Source organism: Corvus kubaryi, unplaced genomic scaffold, assembly GCF_017639235.1.
Source record: "Corvus kubaryi isolate FWS band 111438036 unplaced genomic scaffold, C.kubaryi_AGA036_p1.0 37284, whole genome shotgun sequence".
Taxonomy (NCBI): domain Eukaryota; kingdom Metazoa; phylum Chordata; class Aves; order Passeriformes; family Corvidae; genus Corvus; species Corvus kubaryi.
Window position 1 is genome coordinate 10,394,463 of NW_024581088.1, and position 14,933 is coordinate 10,409,395.

General features: G+C 43.8%; 1 protein-coding gene across 3 annotated transcripts in view; it reads left to right on the forward strand.

Moving 5' to 3' along the window:
* The window catches only part of NLK (nemo like kinase), a 38,222-nt gene that overhangs the window by 720 nt on the left and 22,569 nt on the right, over positions 1 to 14,933 (forward strand). The window contains exons 1-2 of one of the 3 annotated variants that reach the window (XM_042026496.1): positions 46 to 549; positions 683 to 1,118. In XM_042026496.1, the coding sequence (XP_041882430.1) occupies positions 694 to 1,118 (425 nt within the window). In that variant the 5' untranslated portion in view covers positions 46 to 549; positions 683 to 693. Of the gene's footprint in view, positions 1 to 44; positions 1,119 to 14,933 lie in introns of those variants that run through there. The other 2 variants (XM_042026495.1, XM_042026497.1) reach the window with 2 other exon arrangements.

Below are 14,933 nucleotides of genomic sequence, written 5' to 3' on the forward strand. Positions count from 1 at the left end.
GCACCTCCTACATCGCTCCCTCCTTCCATTTTTCGATTCCCTTCCCCCCCCCCCCCCCCCCCTTCACTTTCTCTGGGTCCTTGTGTGTGTTTCAGGCCTTCAAGGAAAAGTTGCAAACTCCCGAGTTGTTGCTGCTGTGAGGGAGCAGGTGCCTGGAAGGAGGGAGCAGGTGTCTGGAAGGAGGGAGCGATGTAGGAGGTGCCCGGGCTCAGGGAGGTTCGGGGGACACATGGAGAGGGTGTGGGAATGGCAGGGCTAGGCTGGCCAGCCCTCGCGGGGTGTTCAGGGCAGAGGCTCCGAGCCCTCCCTCCGGAGGGAAGGGGGATTGATCACGGTGTTTAATTTTTATAACAAGAAAAACAACAAAAAAACCAAAAGTGAAAGAAAAAACCCACCCCAGCCCCACCCCAGCTGCCCAAGGATGGAGTTGGAGTAGCCAAGCCCGGCTGGATGCTGGGGAAGGGGTTGGCGCCCGCACACATGAAGAGACTCCCCGAGTTGTTTGGCTTCGCGAGGAGATAAGGCCAGTGGAGCTCCATGTTTTTAAAGGTGGGCTGTGTATGATGAAACCCAACTTCTTTTAAAGTGTAGCAGATTTAATTTTTATGGCCAAATGACAGCTTGACCCAGTTGTTATCCAATCAAAGGGCATTTTTTTGAATGTCTCTTTGTGGCACAACAGCCAACGCAAAAATGATGGCGGCTTACAATGGCGGTACGTCTGCGGCAGCAGCAGGTCACCACCACCACCATCACCACCACCTTCCTCACCTCCCTCCTCCTCACCTCCATCACCACCACCACGCTCAGCACCACCTGCACGCCGGCTCGGCCGCCGCGGTGCACCCCGTGCAGCAGCATGCCTCCTCGGCCGCCGCGGCCGCCGCAGCCGCGGCCGCCGCCGCCGCGATGTTGAACCCAGGGCAGCAGCAGCCGTACTTCCCATCCCCGGCCCCGGGCCAGGCCCCCGGACCGGCTGCAGCAGCCCCAGCTCAGGTACAGGCTGCAGCAGCTGCTGCAGTCAAAGCGCACCATCATCAGCACTCACAACATCCACAGCAGCAACTGGACATTGAGCCGGACAGACCCATCGGATACGGAGCCTTTGGTGTTGTCTGGTGAGTAGAGACAAAAATGAACCAATTTCTCCTTGTCATTCTTTACCTGATCATAACTCATCCTTGTTTTTGTCATTGGAATCAGAATACAAGAGAGCTGCTTACTATGAGTTTTTTTGCTGGTTCTTCTCTGTTCTTAGAAAGTTGCTTCGCTTGTTTGCGTTGGCAGAACAAGGCTCCCAGTGGTGAGGAGCCACCTCTGACTAAGAGCCCACCCCGCCGTTCTTTTCTGAGACAATGCAGCTTGTTTATGCCCTTTCTGTACCTTTAATTAGAGTGTGCATCTGTGCAGCTAAGCTATGCTTCCTAAAATTTCAGGTTAACAAATGAGCATTAGAATATTCATTTTGACCTGGCTTAAGAGTCAGAAATTAAAAGCGTATGAAAATGTCTTCCTTGTGCAGTCACCTGTCAAGATCTTTGTCTCGCGGCGGTTTGACCCGCGGTGGTGCTGTGTGCTGCTTAAAACAGCACAGCTGAACTTTGCTCCCCTCTCAAAAATGGAAATGGGATTTCCTGCCTCACTGTAGCGCTGCCTCCGGCCCTTTTATCCCCCAGCCGCATTTCAGAGGAGTCTGTCAGCAGAGTGGAATCTCTTCTAATGCATTTTGTGACTACCTTAGAGCCATGTATGTAATTACTGCCCTTCAGGAGCACTGACACAAAACTGGCAGCAGTTTATATATATATATACATATATATATTTGTGTGTAAATGTTTGTTAGTGTGCCCTATTCTCAGCTGTGCCTGGGAAGCACGAAGGCTGGCAGGGGGTGTTGTGGAGAGCAGGCGTGTTGCAGTGCACTTCCTGCAGCACGAATGCAAAGTTTGCAGCGTGCAGCTGTGTGTGGTGTCTCAGCCCTCTGCAGTGTTCCCAGCCGAGCCTCTGGGGTGCCCCGGAGTTCTGCTTTAGGCACTGGCTGAGCTGCAGCTTCACTGAGAGCAGTGACCGGGTCACAATCTGTGCCAGCGTACGGAGGCAGAGGGCTCAGCAGGGCAGGCCTCAGGAGAGCAAAACCCCTTCTCCCTGCAGGCCAGCCCTTCAAGCTGGCCACGCATTACCAGCCCAGTGTTGGTACCAAAATGGTGCTTTCTGAGAAGGCTGAGGCATCTGCAAGAGCGAGGTGCAGGTCAGTGTTGTGGTTGCTCTTGTGTGCCTTCCCTCAGAGCTGGGGAGTTAATTTAAATGCTGAGTTCTCCCAGTCGGAGGGGAGCTGTTGTGCAGTCGGCACTGCTGTGCTCTGGCTGTGGTACAGCATTAAAAAGTGGGTGTAAAAGAATGAAAAACTGACAAGGAATCTGCTGTGAAAAATTATCTAAAGGTATTTCCATCCGTTTGTATATTTTTTAAAGTATGGAGTTTTTATAACTTAATTTGTCACAGTCTTTGCTTAAATGTATGTTGTTATGTAAGATCAGCCCTTTTTACCGGTGTTTTGTTTGCCTGTTCGTTTCCCAGGTCTTTATTTTCCCAGTTTTATTCACCAAAAACAAGGTGCAAGAGAGATCTGCTTCCACAATATTCAGTAGAATGAAAGGTCAAGCTTGCATATTTAAATATAATATCATTTAGAGTGCTGAGGGGAAAAAGGAAGTGTAGAGGGAAGGGTCTGGCTGACAGCAGGTAGGAAAGAGTGCCAAAAGCATCCGCCCATCCCAAGCCCTCGGCCACGCACCTGCGGCCGCCCTGAAGGACCTGCCCCTGGGGGCCCATGCCTGCAGAGCTTCAACCACAGCTTTGCTTTGGGGTAACAACAGCTTGGGAAAGAGAAAACAACAAAGGGGGAGGGTGTTACCTAAAAGCAGAAGCTGGGAGCTGGGATCCCTCCGGCAGAGCTGGGGCTGCACCGACTGAGGATGTCATTGGTGGGAGGGAGTTCCTCTTTGCTCACGTGTGTTTGAATTCAGTGGTCACTGCTCGGCTTTTGGCATTTCAAAACAACTTCTGCTGGTGAGTGCAGGCTGGATTTAAGAGTCTGTAAGCAATAATTAAACTGAATTTTAGTTTCATTCAAAATGTGGAAGAATGCCCATGTAATTGAGTTTTAGCTACGTGCGATACATAAACACTGACTTGGGTTTTTATAGTTTGAGGTGACTTGGATGTGAGCAATGTACACTTGGGTCTAAGCGTGACACAGAATTCACAAAGCCTGAGCGACTTTGGAAGGAGGATTCTGTTGTTTCTCAGTATCTTGTCTGAGCGTTATTTGTGCTAATAGATAACTGAAAAGTTTCTATCACTGCTTCTGAGGGAAATGGATGTTATTGCATAGACAGCTGGAATATTTGCAGAAGTCTTTCATCTTCTACTCGGATGTGTCACTGCTTTGTTTGGAAGGTACAGCTGACCTGCGGCTCAGTTCAGTGCGTCACACGAGCGATCAGTGTGTGGTCTTGCACTTCCCGTTACCTCACCGAGAGAGATTTTCTCTTGGCAGTTGAATTAGCATTTGTCATTAGTTCATTTGTCTGGTACTCGATGATGTTTCGGGGTAGCTAATGTGCTCCTGGAGTTTTTCACTCGTGAAGAGCCAAAGCCTTGTGCTTCAGCACTTTCATTTTTAACTCCTGCGGGTGGGTGCTGCTGCCACTGGTGTCTGTGCAGACAGGCTGTGTCCTCGCTCAGCTGGGCACCACTTCTGTGGAGATCAGCTGTCCCTGGCACAGCATCTGCTCTGCCTGCTGAGCTGGGATGGGGAGTGTGTTGCTGAAGCAGGGACAGGTGTGCAGGACCTTCCCACGTCCTGCAGGTTTGCTTCCCCACACTCTGGTTTGGTGAATTGCCACCAACCCGGTCACATTCCTCATTTGCCAAAACCAGAGCAATTTGCTCTTGGAGTGTTCCCTGCTTTCTTGTTCCTAAAGTGGTGGAAAAAAAAAATCCAGATTTTAGTGTCAGAGACAAGCTCTGTCTGTGCCCTGTGGTTCAGACTGAGTAGGGCTGAGTTTTGGAAGTCTTGTGTCTGTTCCGAGAATAAGGAGCTGTCCTTTGGAGAAGTGCTCCCAGTTTTGCTGGGGAGACATGCTGCTGCCATCTGGTGGGATTCCTAAAATAATAATAATGATAATAAAAAAATGTATCGACTGAACCTGCCAAGGCTGATAGGTTTGGAGTGAGGGGTGAAGCCTCTGTTCCTCTGCAAGAGATGCTTGTGCTGTTTCCGTGCAGGATTCCTGGATCAGTGAAGAGGCTCTGCAGCTGTGGGAGGGAGATAGGGAATAATGACTACTGTTGCTGGTTCAAGGTGGTAACACTGCTGCTGAAATGTTGTGGAAATGTCCTGTTGGCCTGGAGGTGTCCACTCCAGTGGGATAGGAATGTAAGGTGTGGGGGAATTCTGTTTGTCTTACGTGTGTCTCTTAATTTTGAAAAGTTACTGTCGTTCATCAAAGGTTGTGGAACCAAGCAATCTGTCTTAATAATGTCAAATCCATGTTAAAAGGCATCTCTGTGGAAGAGCTGTTACAAGTGACAACAGAAAAAAGTATTTGAATTAATATTTTTTTTAAATTCCTGATTTACCCCATTTGAAATTGTGTGTGGGGGTTAATGTACTTGCTTCTAATCCTTTTTATTCAGGAGGTCACATGACAGTACAATGTACCAAACAGTTTGGCTGTTGGTGTTGTTGAACAGGACATCATGTTCAGGCTGCCATAACTTTAAGGGCAGAAATAATTTAGCCTAAATCTGCGGTTCATTCCTGGCCTGCAAAAGCCTGAAAACACCAAAGTCATTGCTCCATAAAACCCAAAAGAATATTGCATACAGTGGATTGTTGCCTGCACACTGGAACTATTTTAAGAGGGTTTTATCCCAGTACTGATACTAAGCACAGCAGCAGGAAAGACGTTTCCACGATAAACCGATGATCTCCCGTTCCTTTAAAGGAATGTGTCCTGCTGAGCAAGGATGCAATGGGGATAATGAGTTTGGGACAAAATTGCTAGAATGTATATTAAGAAGAAAAAGGTGTTACAGGTTCAGCAGAGTTCGGAAAGTGGCAGGAGAAGTTCTCCTTCTGCTGTCTGATACTGCTGAAAGCCACAATGATGTCTTGCATAGTTAATACTATTAATGATGCCTAGGCTGGTAAGCAGGGAAAGTTTAGGAAAAGTTGAACTCTGGACACTTCTTTTATGAAATCCATTAAGATTTTTGGTGGGAGAGGTTTTTTCTAAAGTTAAAGCTGTCTGTATCATCTTTTTCCAATCCCTCAAACCTCACGTGTTAGCAGAAGACAGTACTTGACCATCAGGAAATATTCCCTGTTAATTAACATTTAGGTTGACAATTGTTTGTTTTAAACTATTTAATGTGACATTTTGTGTTAGTCTAAAGTGACTTTTTGGTTATTGCTGAGCAGTGCTGACGCTGTTCTGCTCCTCACCCCACCCCACAGTGAGAGGGCTGGGGTGCACAAGACATGAGGAGCTCGATCCCTCAGGGCCAAGGGGTGTTCCAGACCCTGTGGCATCCTGCCCAGTGCCCAGAGCAGGGGGAAGAAGGAGAAGGGGTGTTGGGAGTGGGTGTATGTCTCCCCACGTTGCCGTGGTGCAGCTCTGTGGGGCTCAAACCACAACAGTTTTCTGCTCTTTGTGTTCTACTTCAGCGATTTTTGCTGTTGTCTCGGGTGCCTGATGCAGATAGACAACGATTTCATAAGAAAGAGGCCAAGTCATTTTTATCCAGTTATTGGAGGGAACCATGAGGATGCCTAAGGCAAAGGAGGCAGCACTGGCGATGGGCACAGAGCAGAGTGGGATTGGCTTTCACATTCACCATCACAATGGAGGGAGCTGCAGGTGATCATCTTGGACCCCTATGTCAGTATTTTTTATAAGAGTGCTTTATCTAAATTGGATTCTGACCCTGTTTGTGAAGAAATGTAGTAAAACAATGACCCTATTCAGGTTTTTCTATATGAGAAATTCTGCAAAGCTTTATGTGTTTGAGTGGTTGGGGGTTTTTTTCAAATTTCCTGAAAAGAAAAAATCTGTTAACGTTTAAATGACTGTTTCCCAAATGAAGTGAATTAAATGAAATGGATGTAATAACTCTTTGCATTGAAATTAGGCATTGGGATTAGGTGAAATTCTATCCAAGTAATATACGAGACTGTTCATTTTTGTCTTGTAAGATGATGCAAGAAAGAAGGAATGTGAATAACATTTTTTTTCTTGAAGTTGGGGGAAGGACCGTTTGGGATAAATTAGTCCACTGTAAATTATGCCAAGGTCAGTGTTTCACAGGTCACTTGAAATGCAAGTGGATTTGCAGCACCTGCAGACCTTGATGTTGTTTGTATTCACACAGGACTGGATGCTGATAATCCAGTTATATCCTGGTAGCATTCAGTAGTTTTTCTTTTTTCCTCTGAATTCTGCAAATGTTACAGCTTGTGACTGGATCTGCAGTCTAATATTGATTTTCCAGAAGACATATTTCAGATGTTCTTTTCCTCTCTTCCCCTCTTTCATGACTCTTTCATCTCTTTTAAGAGGGTCTTTAAGTTGTTGAATTCCCTAATCCAAACCAGAAGCTATTGGTGTTTTGAGGGGTGAAGGTGTGTGGGATCCCCCAGAGCAGCAGATAAAGGCTGTGACAGGGTCTGGGGGGAGGCTGCTGGCTGTGCCTGGGTTGCTTCATTTCTCGGGGAACAATGGGATAGAAAGAATAGCTTTGGGCAGGTAAAGTAGAGGAAGCCTTTGGGATATGTTTGAAGTGGTTTTTGATGACTTGTAATGGTTGTATCTGGGTCTCATGTATCTTTAATCCTCTGGAAAGTTCTGCCTTCTGGTCTGGGGTAGGTAATGTGCAGCTGTTCATATGAGAAAAGCTGGCTCAAAGGTGTGTAGAGTTTGCTTAAGTAGAATTGGCGTTCATTAATATAATTGGTGGTGTTTTTTAAAAGGCATGTTAAAAATCCACAAAGAGCTTTAAGTGCTAGAAAATCTCATAGTAGATGCTGTAAGTTTTGCCTTACTGGTAGTCAGAGTAGCTACTGCACCCTGTTTTGTAAAAGACCCCTGAGTAAGGTAGGAGATGCTTAAATCAAAGTGGCAGATGGCAGGCAAGTACAAACATGTATGAAAAGGATAGAGGCTTCTGGGGTTAATGCATTTATGTATTGATGATAGTATTTGTTCATAATCAGCAGTAACAGGGAAAAAGTGGATGGGATGGGCAGGGAATGGGTGGTAGCTACAGGTGGTACAAACCATAGCAATTACCTATCTCAGAACGGTTATAAAAGCTAATGTTGTTGTAGCAGTAATTTTTTTTTTTTTTAATAACATAGGTTATATATTTTCTTTATTTTTTATTTTCCCCACTGTGTTCTGACTGTCTTTTTCATCACTTCTGCCCGTTTTTCTTATTTTCTGCTATTGTCTGTGGTACTTGGTATGAAGTGTAGCTTATCAACAGCTTGCTTAAATGGGACAGTAGTGTTTGGAGACGAGGGGTAAATTGTAGAAAATAAATAACACTTCCCTGTGGAAATCACTGGAGCTCCATCCATAGTGCATTGTAGGAGGAACATGGGAAAGAGCAAAGTCATCATCTCTATAGAAACACATGGCTTTCTTGGTGTGTCCTGTGGGCACATGGATGGGCTGCAGCCTCTGGGTGCAAAATGTGTGAATACTTGTGATTCCAGCATGTAGATCACAGAACTGAGTCTCGTCTGGGGAAATCCCCCGCTTGCCCGTGGTCACAAATGCCTTAAAATCGTTGAGGTGCTGATACTTGTAAGGTTCAATTTTGCCTTGTGAGTCTGCTGAGAGCCTCGATCAGTGAAATTGTCAGCTCAGTTTTCTATGTTCACAGTTCCCTAATTTTGCTACAAATTGCCTGGGGGGGTTTCAGCAATTGTGGAAAAATGCCAGTCATGTTCAGGTGAACTCAGGTGTGTGAAGTGAGTGCAGAGCACGTGGTGCAGTTCAGGCTGGTGTGTGCCAGCAGGTACAGCCCTGAGAGGGGACAGGAGGGCGGAAAGCTGCAGGGGAGGAGGACAGCCAGGTACCAAAATGGTGCTCCAAACCCACCAGAACAATAAACCAAACCTACCAGAATAATCTGGGCTTCATTTCAGTATTTAAAGCTGCATCATCTTTTCTTATGCAATTGTGATGGATAAACGAAGGCAGACTTATACCAGCCTTGATGTGAAACAACTTCCATGGCTACAGCTCTGGAACATGGCCATGTACAGTCTTTAAAAGTGCTTAGTAAGAATTTGAGCTTTAATCTTGAGGGCTGAGGCAGAATCAGTGTGTCCTGGTAGTATCATTCTTTAATTTCTTGATGTGGTGTTTTTCTATAAAGGCTTGGAAGCATTTATGTGTGAATGGAATTTTTATGCTCTCTATGCTGTTGGATATAACGCCAGAATGGTTATAGCAGAATCATTTTGAAGAATGGATATTCTCTTATTTCTTTAATTTTCTTAGAACATGGTATGACGGTATTTATGTGGAATTCAAAAAAAGAAGAGGTTTTTCAGAGCATTCTGCTCAAGAACTCTTACAGGAAATTTTGTGGAAAAGTGAATATACTGGGAACTGTAGTAATCCTTGGACTCTAGAGGAGGATTTTCTTACCACTAGTCTCTTTTAGAGGAAAATACATTTTAATAGTTGCAAAAAAAAAAAAAAAATAAAAAAAATCACCTGAGAAACTGGTGTTTCAGTTTCCATGTCCTTTTGGAATGGTGCTATTGCAAATTTTAATCCTCAGTCTGTTCCTGGTTCATGGCAGTTTGTCTCCATTATCTGGGTACCACCAGGCGGTGCTCTTAGGGTTTTCTTAATTTTGCAGCCTAAGTGGTGTCAGGGTAGAGCCTTTGCTTAATGGGACCAGTGAAGCTGGGGATGGTATTGAGCTGGTGGCCAAACAGTTATTCAGGCTTTGATCTATGTTATTGTGACTGTTTTCTGAAGAGTGACTGACTCTCCCTTGGCAGTGTGTGTGGGGTTTGCTGTTGTAGGTAATGCATTTTATTGTTTTATCTAATATAAATTCGTGTAACTATTGAAGATTATTTGTCTGTGAATAGCAGAACTGACTCCATAAAGGCAATAGCAGCTTTCAGCAATGAGCAGTGTTCTTCCTGTGCACAGTTGCTGAGGTGTGTGCTGGCACTCGTGTGGGTCAGGGAGGGGAGCCTGGCACGCGCTCTGGGCCACGGGCCTTGGTTTCACTGAAAGCCATTCTATCCAGCCTTAGCTATTTTGGTTCCTAATGGGTTAAGGTATACTACAGGAAATACGGAAAAAGTTCTCTCCCAGTCCATTTTGAACCGGTTGATTGATGTAGGGCGCTCCTGTCTGGAGTAGAGCTGCAGGTCACTGGCTTCTGAGCACAAGTGTGTCTCTGCCTTTTAACTGGGGACCTGTTTGGCTTCCTCCTGCCTTCGTTTTTAAAGGCCCTTGGCAGCCCGTGTGAGACTGTTTGAAAGGCCTCAATTAGAGCTGTTTCCCCCCAGAGATTGAATAGTGACAGGACAAAAGCATTGTTTAAAGGCTGTTCTCATCTTGCAGTATAACTTCTCTTTGGATGTTTCTGTAAGTTCTGCTTGGCTCGTTCAGAGCATGTATTTGGAAGGGGGATTTCTTTTTGGGACAAGGAAGAGAAGGCATTATTATTTCCAGGCTGCTTGCCATCCATCTTTCTTAATTTTATCAATTCCTAGGCTAGCGTTCTTGGTAAACTGAAGAAAAGAATTTCCTGAGTCTCTCAGTGCTTTCTGGCTGTCCTGTGTTCTTCCCGATGCGTTTGAAGTTCTCTAGACCAGACCTCCTTGATGTTGATTTGTAGCTCGTGGGATGATGAAGCAAAATAGCTCTTTTTGTTATTGTTCTGGCTGACGGAAGGGCTGTGGATCAGATAGGTCATGGGGAGCCGTGCTGTTCCTCACATGAACGTGCACAGGGCAGCCCTGCCCAAGGTCACAGGCGTGGGCTGTGTGCAGGGGGGTCCCAGCACGAGAGGGGCAGCTCAAACCTGCTCTTGGCTCTGCGTGTACATTTGAAAAAAAAAGCAGGATAAGTACAGTCAAAACAATGCAAGAAGAATTGAGATACCATTTCTGTTTTTTAACAAAAGTGGGGAGTGTCCCTATCAATTCACATTTTTCAGGTCACAGCTCCTATTTCAATTGCACGGATGTATCAGAACAGATAGGAGTGGACCCAAAAATTAAGATCTGATTTAGTTTTGTCAAGGGCACATGTCTTCTAAGTCAGTGTTCTCAGAGCTGCCGTTGTTAAGATAATGTACAGGTAAAGAACAGTGGGGTTTAGAGCTTTGTGTTTTCCTGTAGTTCAGCATATGGAAATGAAAAAACCCCAACTACCAAACACAGAACCAACCAAGGCTTGTATAAAAATAATGCCCGGCTTTTAAAGTGAAATAGCAGTGAGTAATGACTAGCATCTACTTTATTTTTATGTCTAAATTCAAGTTGTTGGGGGTAGAAGCTCCCATAAAATAATTGCTGTTAATTTAAAGGGACAGTGGCCTGTATCACTAGTGCTCTGTAGTGCTGCTTCACCAGTGAATATTCACATCGTGAACTGGAAAGGATGTAAAATTAGGACCTGCTAGAATCCTCTTCAGGTTTAAATCTAAAAGCCGTTAAAAGTTGCCATTTATGATTTGGCAGAGAAAGAATTTTATCTTCTCCTTGTGGATCCAGACTGTTTGTGGAGAGGGGAGTGTCTGTGTGTGCTGGGGAATCCTTCTGTGTCAGTGACTAAAGCAAGACCAGCCCAGATCCTGCGTTCTGGCAGTCTTTCTGCACCACTCTGCTAAAAGAGAATGTCCTACAGCTGCACTGAGAGGTGAAAATGTATTTTAAAAAATCTGTTACCATGGATCACTTGATTTAATTGAAGACAGTAAGAGTTCTACCTAAGAGCTTAACTAAAAGCAATTTTTAATTATAAAGTGGAAAGTGCCTTTTATTTGTTTTTTCAATTATTATAGATACCTCAAGGTATCAAAGTGCTTTTCTGAGCATATTTGCTCATTGATTGCACTTGAAAAGTCAGGATTAAGGACTTCCACCGTGCTTTTGCCGGCAGGGCATTCATTCACATCCTCACCCAAGCCCGTAAGCTGAGCTGCAGCTTCCCTTCTGCCCCTGATGAAGAAACAAAGCATTTATGTTCTTTAGATTTGGATTGCTTATTGTTTTCTGAAGCAATTGAGGAAAAGTAGGTGAATGTTGACAGAATCAGGACCAGCTTTGACCTACTTGTGGCTTTTTTTCTGATCTCTGTCTTGGGCATGTCACCGTACAATTTTTAAGCTACTGTTTACTCATCTGAAACCTCATCTAAAACCTTGAGAACTGACAGGTGTTTGGTAATTTGAATATTAAATGTATATATCATCACTCCCACAGTTGTTCCCAAGGAGATTTTGTCTCTTACCATATGACCCAGTAAAGGGAATTCTTCTGTAATAATTTTTTTTCATCCTGAACTATTGTTTAAACTTTGGGTTTGAAGTATTTTAGAGTCATTAATTTCATTCCCCTGGAATTGCACCCATGGTAGTGATTCCATCTGTTATCACAAGGTTTTTGACAGAGTCAGAATAGAGAAACATATATTAGGATTTTCATGTCAGTTCATGGAAGTCACTTGAAGCTAAATACAGCTGTGAAATTTGGAGGTCAGGAGGGAGTCCTGCAGGTCAGACCTCAGCATTTCTGTGGATGGAGTTATGAAACCAAACCAACTGCACTGTAGGATGTCAGTTAATTTGGTGTATAACAATTCAGGCTGGTTTTCTTCTGGTGGGAAGAGGGAGAGACACATTTTCTTGAAGATCTTGTAATATTTTAAACAGTTCCTTAGGATGACATTTTGTGGGTGAGCTTTAGAAACGGGAAAAGGTTGAGGATCACTGGAGCTGTGCTGCCTCTAGCACCTGGTACAGGTCACCTGGCCCCGGCACCAAGACATGAACAGGGCTGGCTGGCTTACCTGAAAATTTAGATTTTGCAAATTTTACAGTATTTCAGACATTTGAGTAGTAACCAAATGACATCTCGTAGAAATTCATTGGTTACATGTTCTGCTGTTGCAGACACGAAAGAATTTTAAGCAGTCTTGTGCCACTCTCAGCAGGCTGTTCACTCAAAGGTGCTGTTCACCTCTCCACTTTAGTGTGTTGCTCTAATGTCCCCGGATTTCTGAAATTGCCTTTTGAATCTATTGAAAAGGAGTGGTTATGGCTCCAGTGTAATTGAGACTGTCACGGAAATAGGTGGAATTTTTACAGCACCGTGAGACTTGATGGTATGTGACAGAGGATCATTCACTTCACTGGTCCATGGTAATGGGAGACTGATGTGTCTTTAAACGCCCTGGTAATAAACAGAAGACTGATTTTTACTTTTTTTCCCCTTCTTTTTTGCGAGGCTGTGGGTCTTTCTTAAATCTCCATTAACATGTACTAAAATGTAAAGCACTTCTTTCATGTTCCAAAAATAGACCATCTGAGACATCTTCTAGACTTTCGGACTGTAGAGGTTATAAATTTATTTATTTCACACTTGTGTTTTGATGTGTCACTTCTGTTCCTACAGTAATTCAGAGAAGGAATGACTGGGCAGGGTTGAGCACATAGAAATCTTTACATAGAAAAAAAATTGCAGCAGTTTGCAATAATTTACATGAGTAAAATGTGCAGTGGAAGCCTTAGAAAAGCTGATGTGAAATGCCTTGTGTATAGCTACAAGGACACAGCTGTTAATGTGGTTGGGCCTTTTACCACCATTGTCAACCAGCCTAAAGGATGATCCTGAGTTGCTGTTCTGGGAAAAGCTGCGTTGCCTGGGAAGGAGGCGGCGCTGAAAGAACTTGTGTCAGATGTGCTGCTCCTTTGGCTCTCAGCTTTTGCTTTGGTTTGTTCAGTAGCAGAGCAATTGAGATGTCTCTGCTTAGTGTTTACTTTGGCTGTTGTGAAGTGTTGGGGTTGGGAATTACAGCATCTTACAGGCTTAGTGTGTAATTTAAGTAATACTTTAGAATTCAGTGATTCTAATATCCATGCCTGTGCAAGACAAATAAAGTACTGTTATCTAAAGTAATTTCTGGTAAAGGGAATGGAAGAGAAAGTGTCAGCTATGGAGCATTCTTAGTTTCAATTCTGTGTTCTGTATTACTGTAGAATACAGAATTCCTTAGAATAAGGAACAGGCAGAGTAAGTTGAAACTTGAGTGGTCAGTAAATAAGATTTGTCTCTTCCAGCTAAAAGTCTTGATGATTGTTCATGGCTTTATCATCACTACAGAATTTGGGGAGATGAATATAAATAGCAGTAATTCATAAAATTAAAAGGTACCCTCAGCCTCGTACATAGATACATATTTATTTGTGTATATGGATACAAATACATCAAAGTCCTGAGGCTTAACAGATACAAATATCTCCCTTGGTGGAAGCAGGGAACACTGGATATAATTACTTTGAAGTACTCAGTTTCAAATATTTATTGTAGACTTTGGTTTGAATACTCTTCTGATTTTCTCCTATGTCAGGAAACAGGCAGACATGATGGTGGTGAAAAAAGGAATGGCTGAAATAGGGCACATGTCCCCTGGAAGGGGAAGTGTTGAGGCATTGATTGGGATGAGGTGCCGAGCTGCTTCACAGGGATTACTGTGTGACTGCACCCGAGTGATGAGGCAGAAAGGAGTTCAGTCACCATTTTCTGTTGTTTTGTTCTGTCCTTGTCCTGGGGAGATTGTGGTGGGAGGATGGGAGGTGCAAGGGAAAGCTGCTGGTGAAACAGAGGTGCCGAGATGGTTATTGCAGGAAACGAGGTATCAGTCGGGGATATGACCAGAGACCTTATTAACCTACTTTGCTCTGGAGGTGCAGAAATACTCCAGGAACTGTGCCAAGGCCTGGAGGCTTGTTGGACGTGGAGAAGAAGGTTTCTCATCTGGGTTTTTCTTGGTTGGCTGGTGGGAATGGGAATAGAGGTCAGTGAATTGGGGCAGGAATGTGCATGTAATAGTGGTATATGCTTTAAAAATAAAGAAGAAAGAACTGCAAAAATACCTAGAGCTTTATGTGTTTATTTGGCATGTTATTAATTTATTTATGAACATCACAGACCATACGGAGCTATGCCATTGGCTGAAAAATGAAAGAATTAAAAATGGAATTAAAAATGTATCAGAATAAATGTCATGTGTAGTGTAATAACTAACTGTAGCTGTTCATATAGGCAGTTGAGAAATGAATAAAAAGGTCTCAAGCATAGTCAGAAAATTCTGTGTAAATGGGGAAATACGATTTGGAAAGCAGTTTCAATTTTAAGCTTCCATGAAGGAAGACAAATTAAACATTTTTAAAGATATTAACCATAACAGTATCCCTTTAATTTTCACTCCTTTCTTTTAAGTAAGATACGCTGAATCACTTTTTGTTCAAGGAGACAGATTTCTTGCAGTAATCAGTTTTGCTTTTAGCTCTGATTTGTAAAGAATAAGTGATAATGGCACACATGCTGGAGGGTGTGATTAGAACCAACGTTAAAAGGCTTTTTTAGGACATCGATGGTTGGAAAAGGAGCTCTGGAGAGGTCTGCATTTAGCAGGAGGGAGTGAAGCACACCTTTGAAGTCGCTTAACCCTTTCCCATAAAACACATGTTAGTGGAAGTTAAATCTGGATGTTTTCTTCAGGCTCATGTGAAAGTTCTATATGAAATCTGTTAGCTTGCATTCAGTCAGTTCTTTCCCTGAACCGATCCTGTACACTAAAAAGACCAGCTCTCGAGGATAC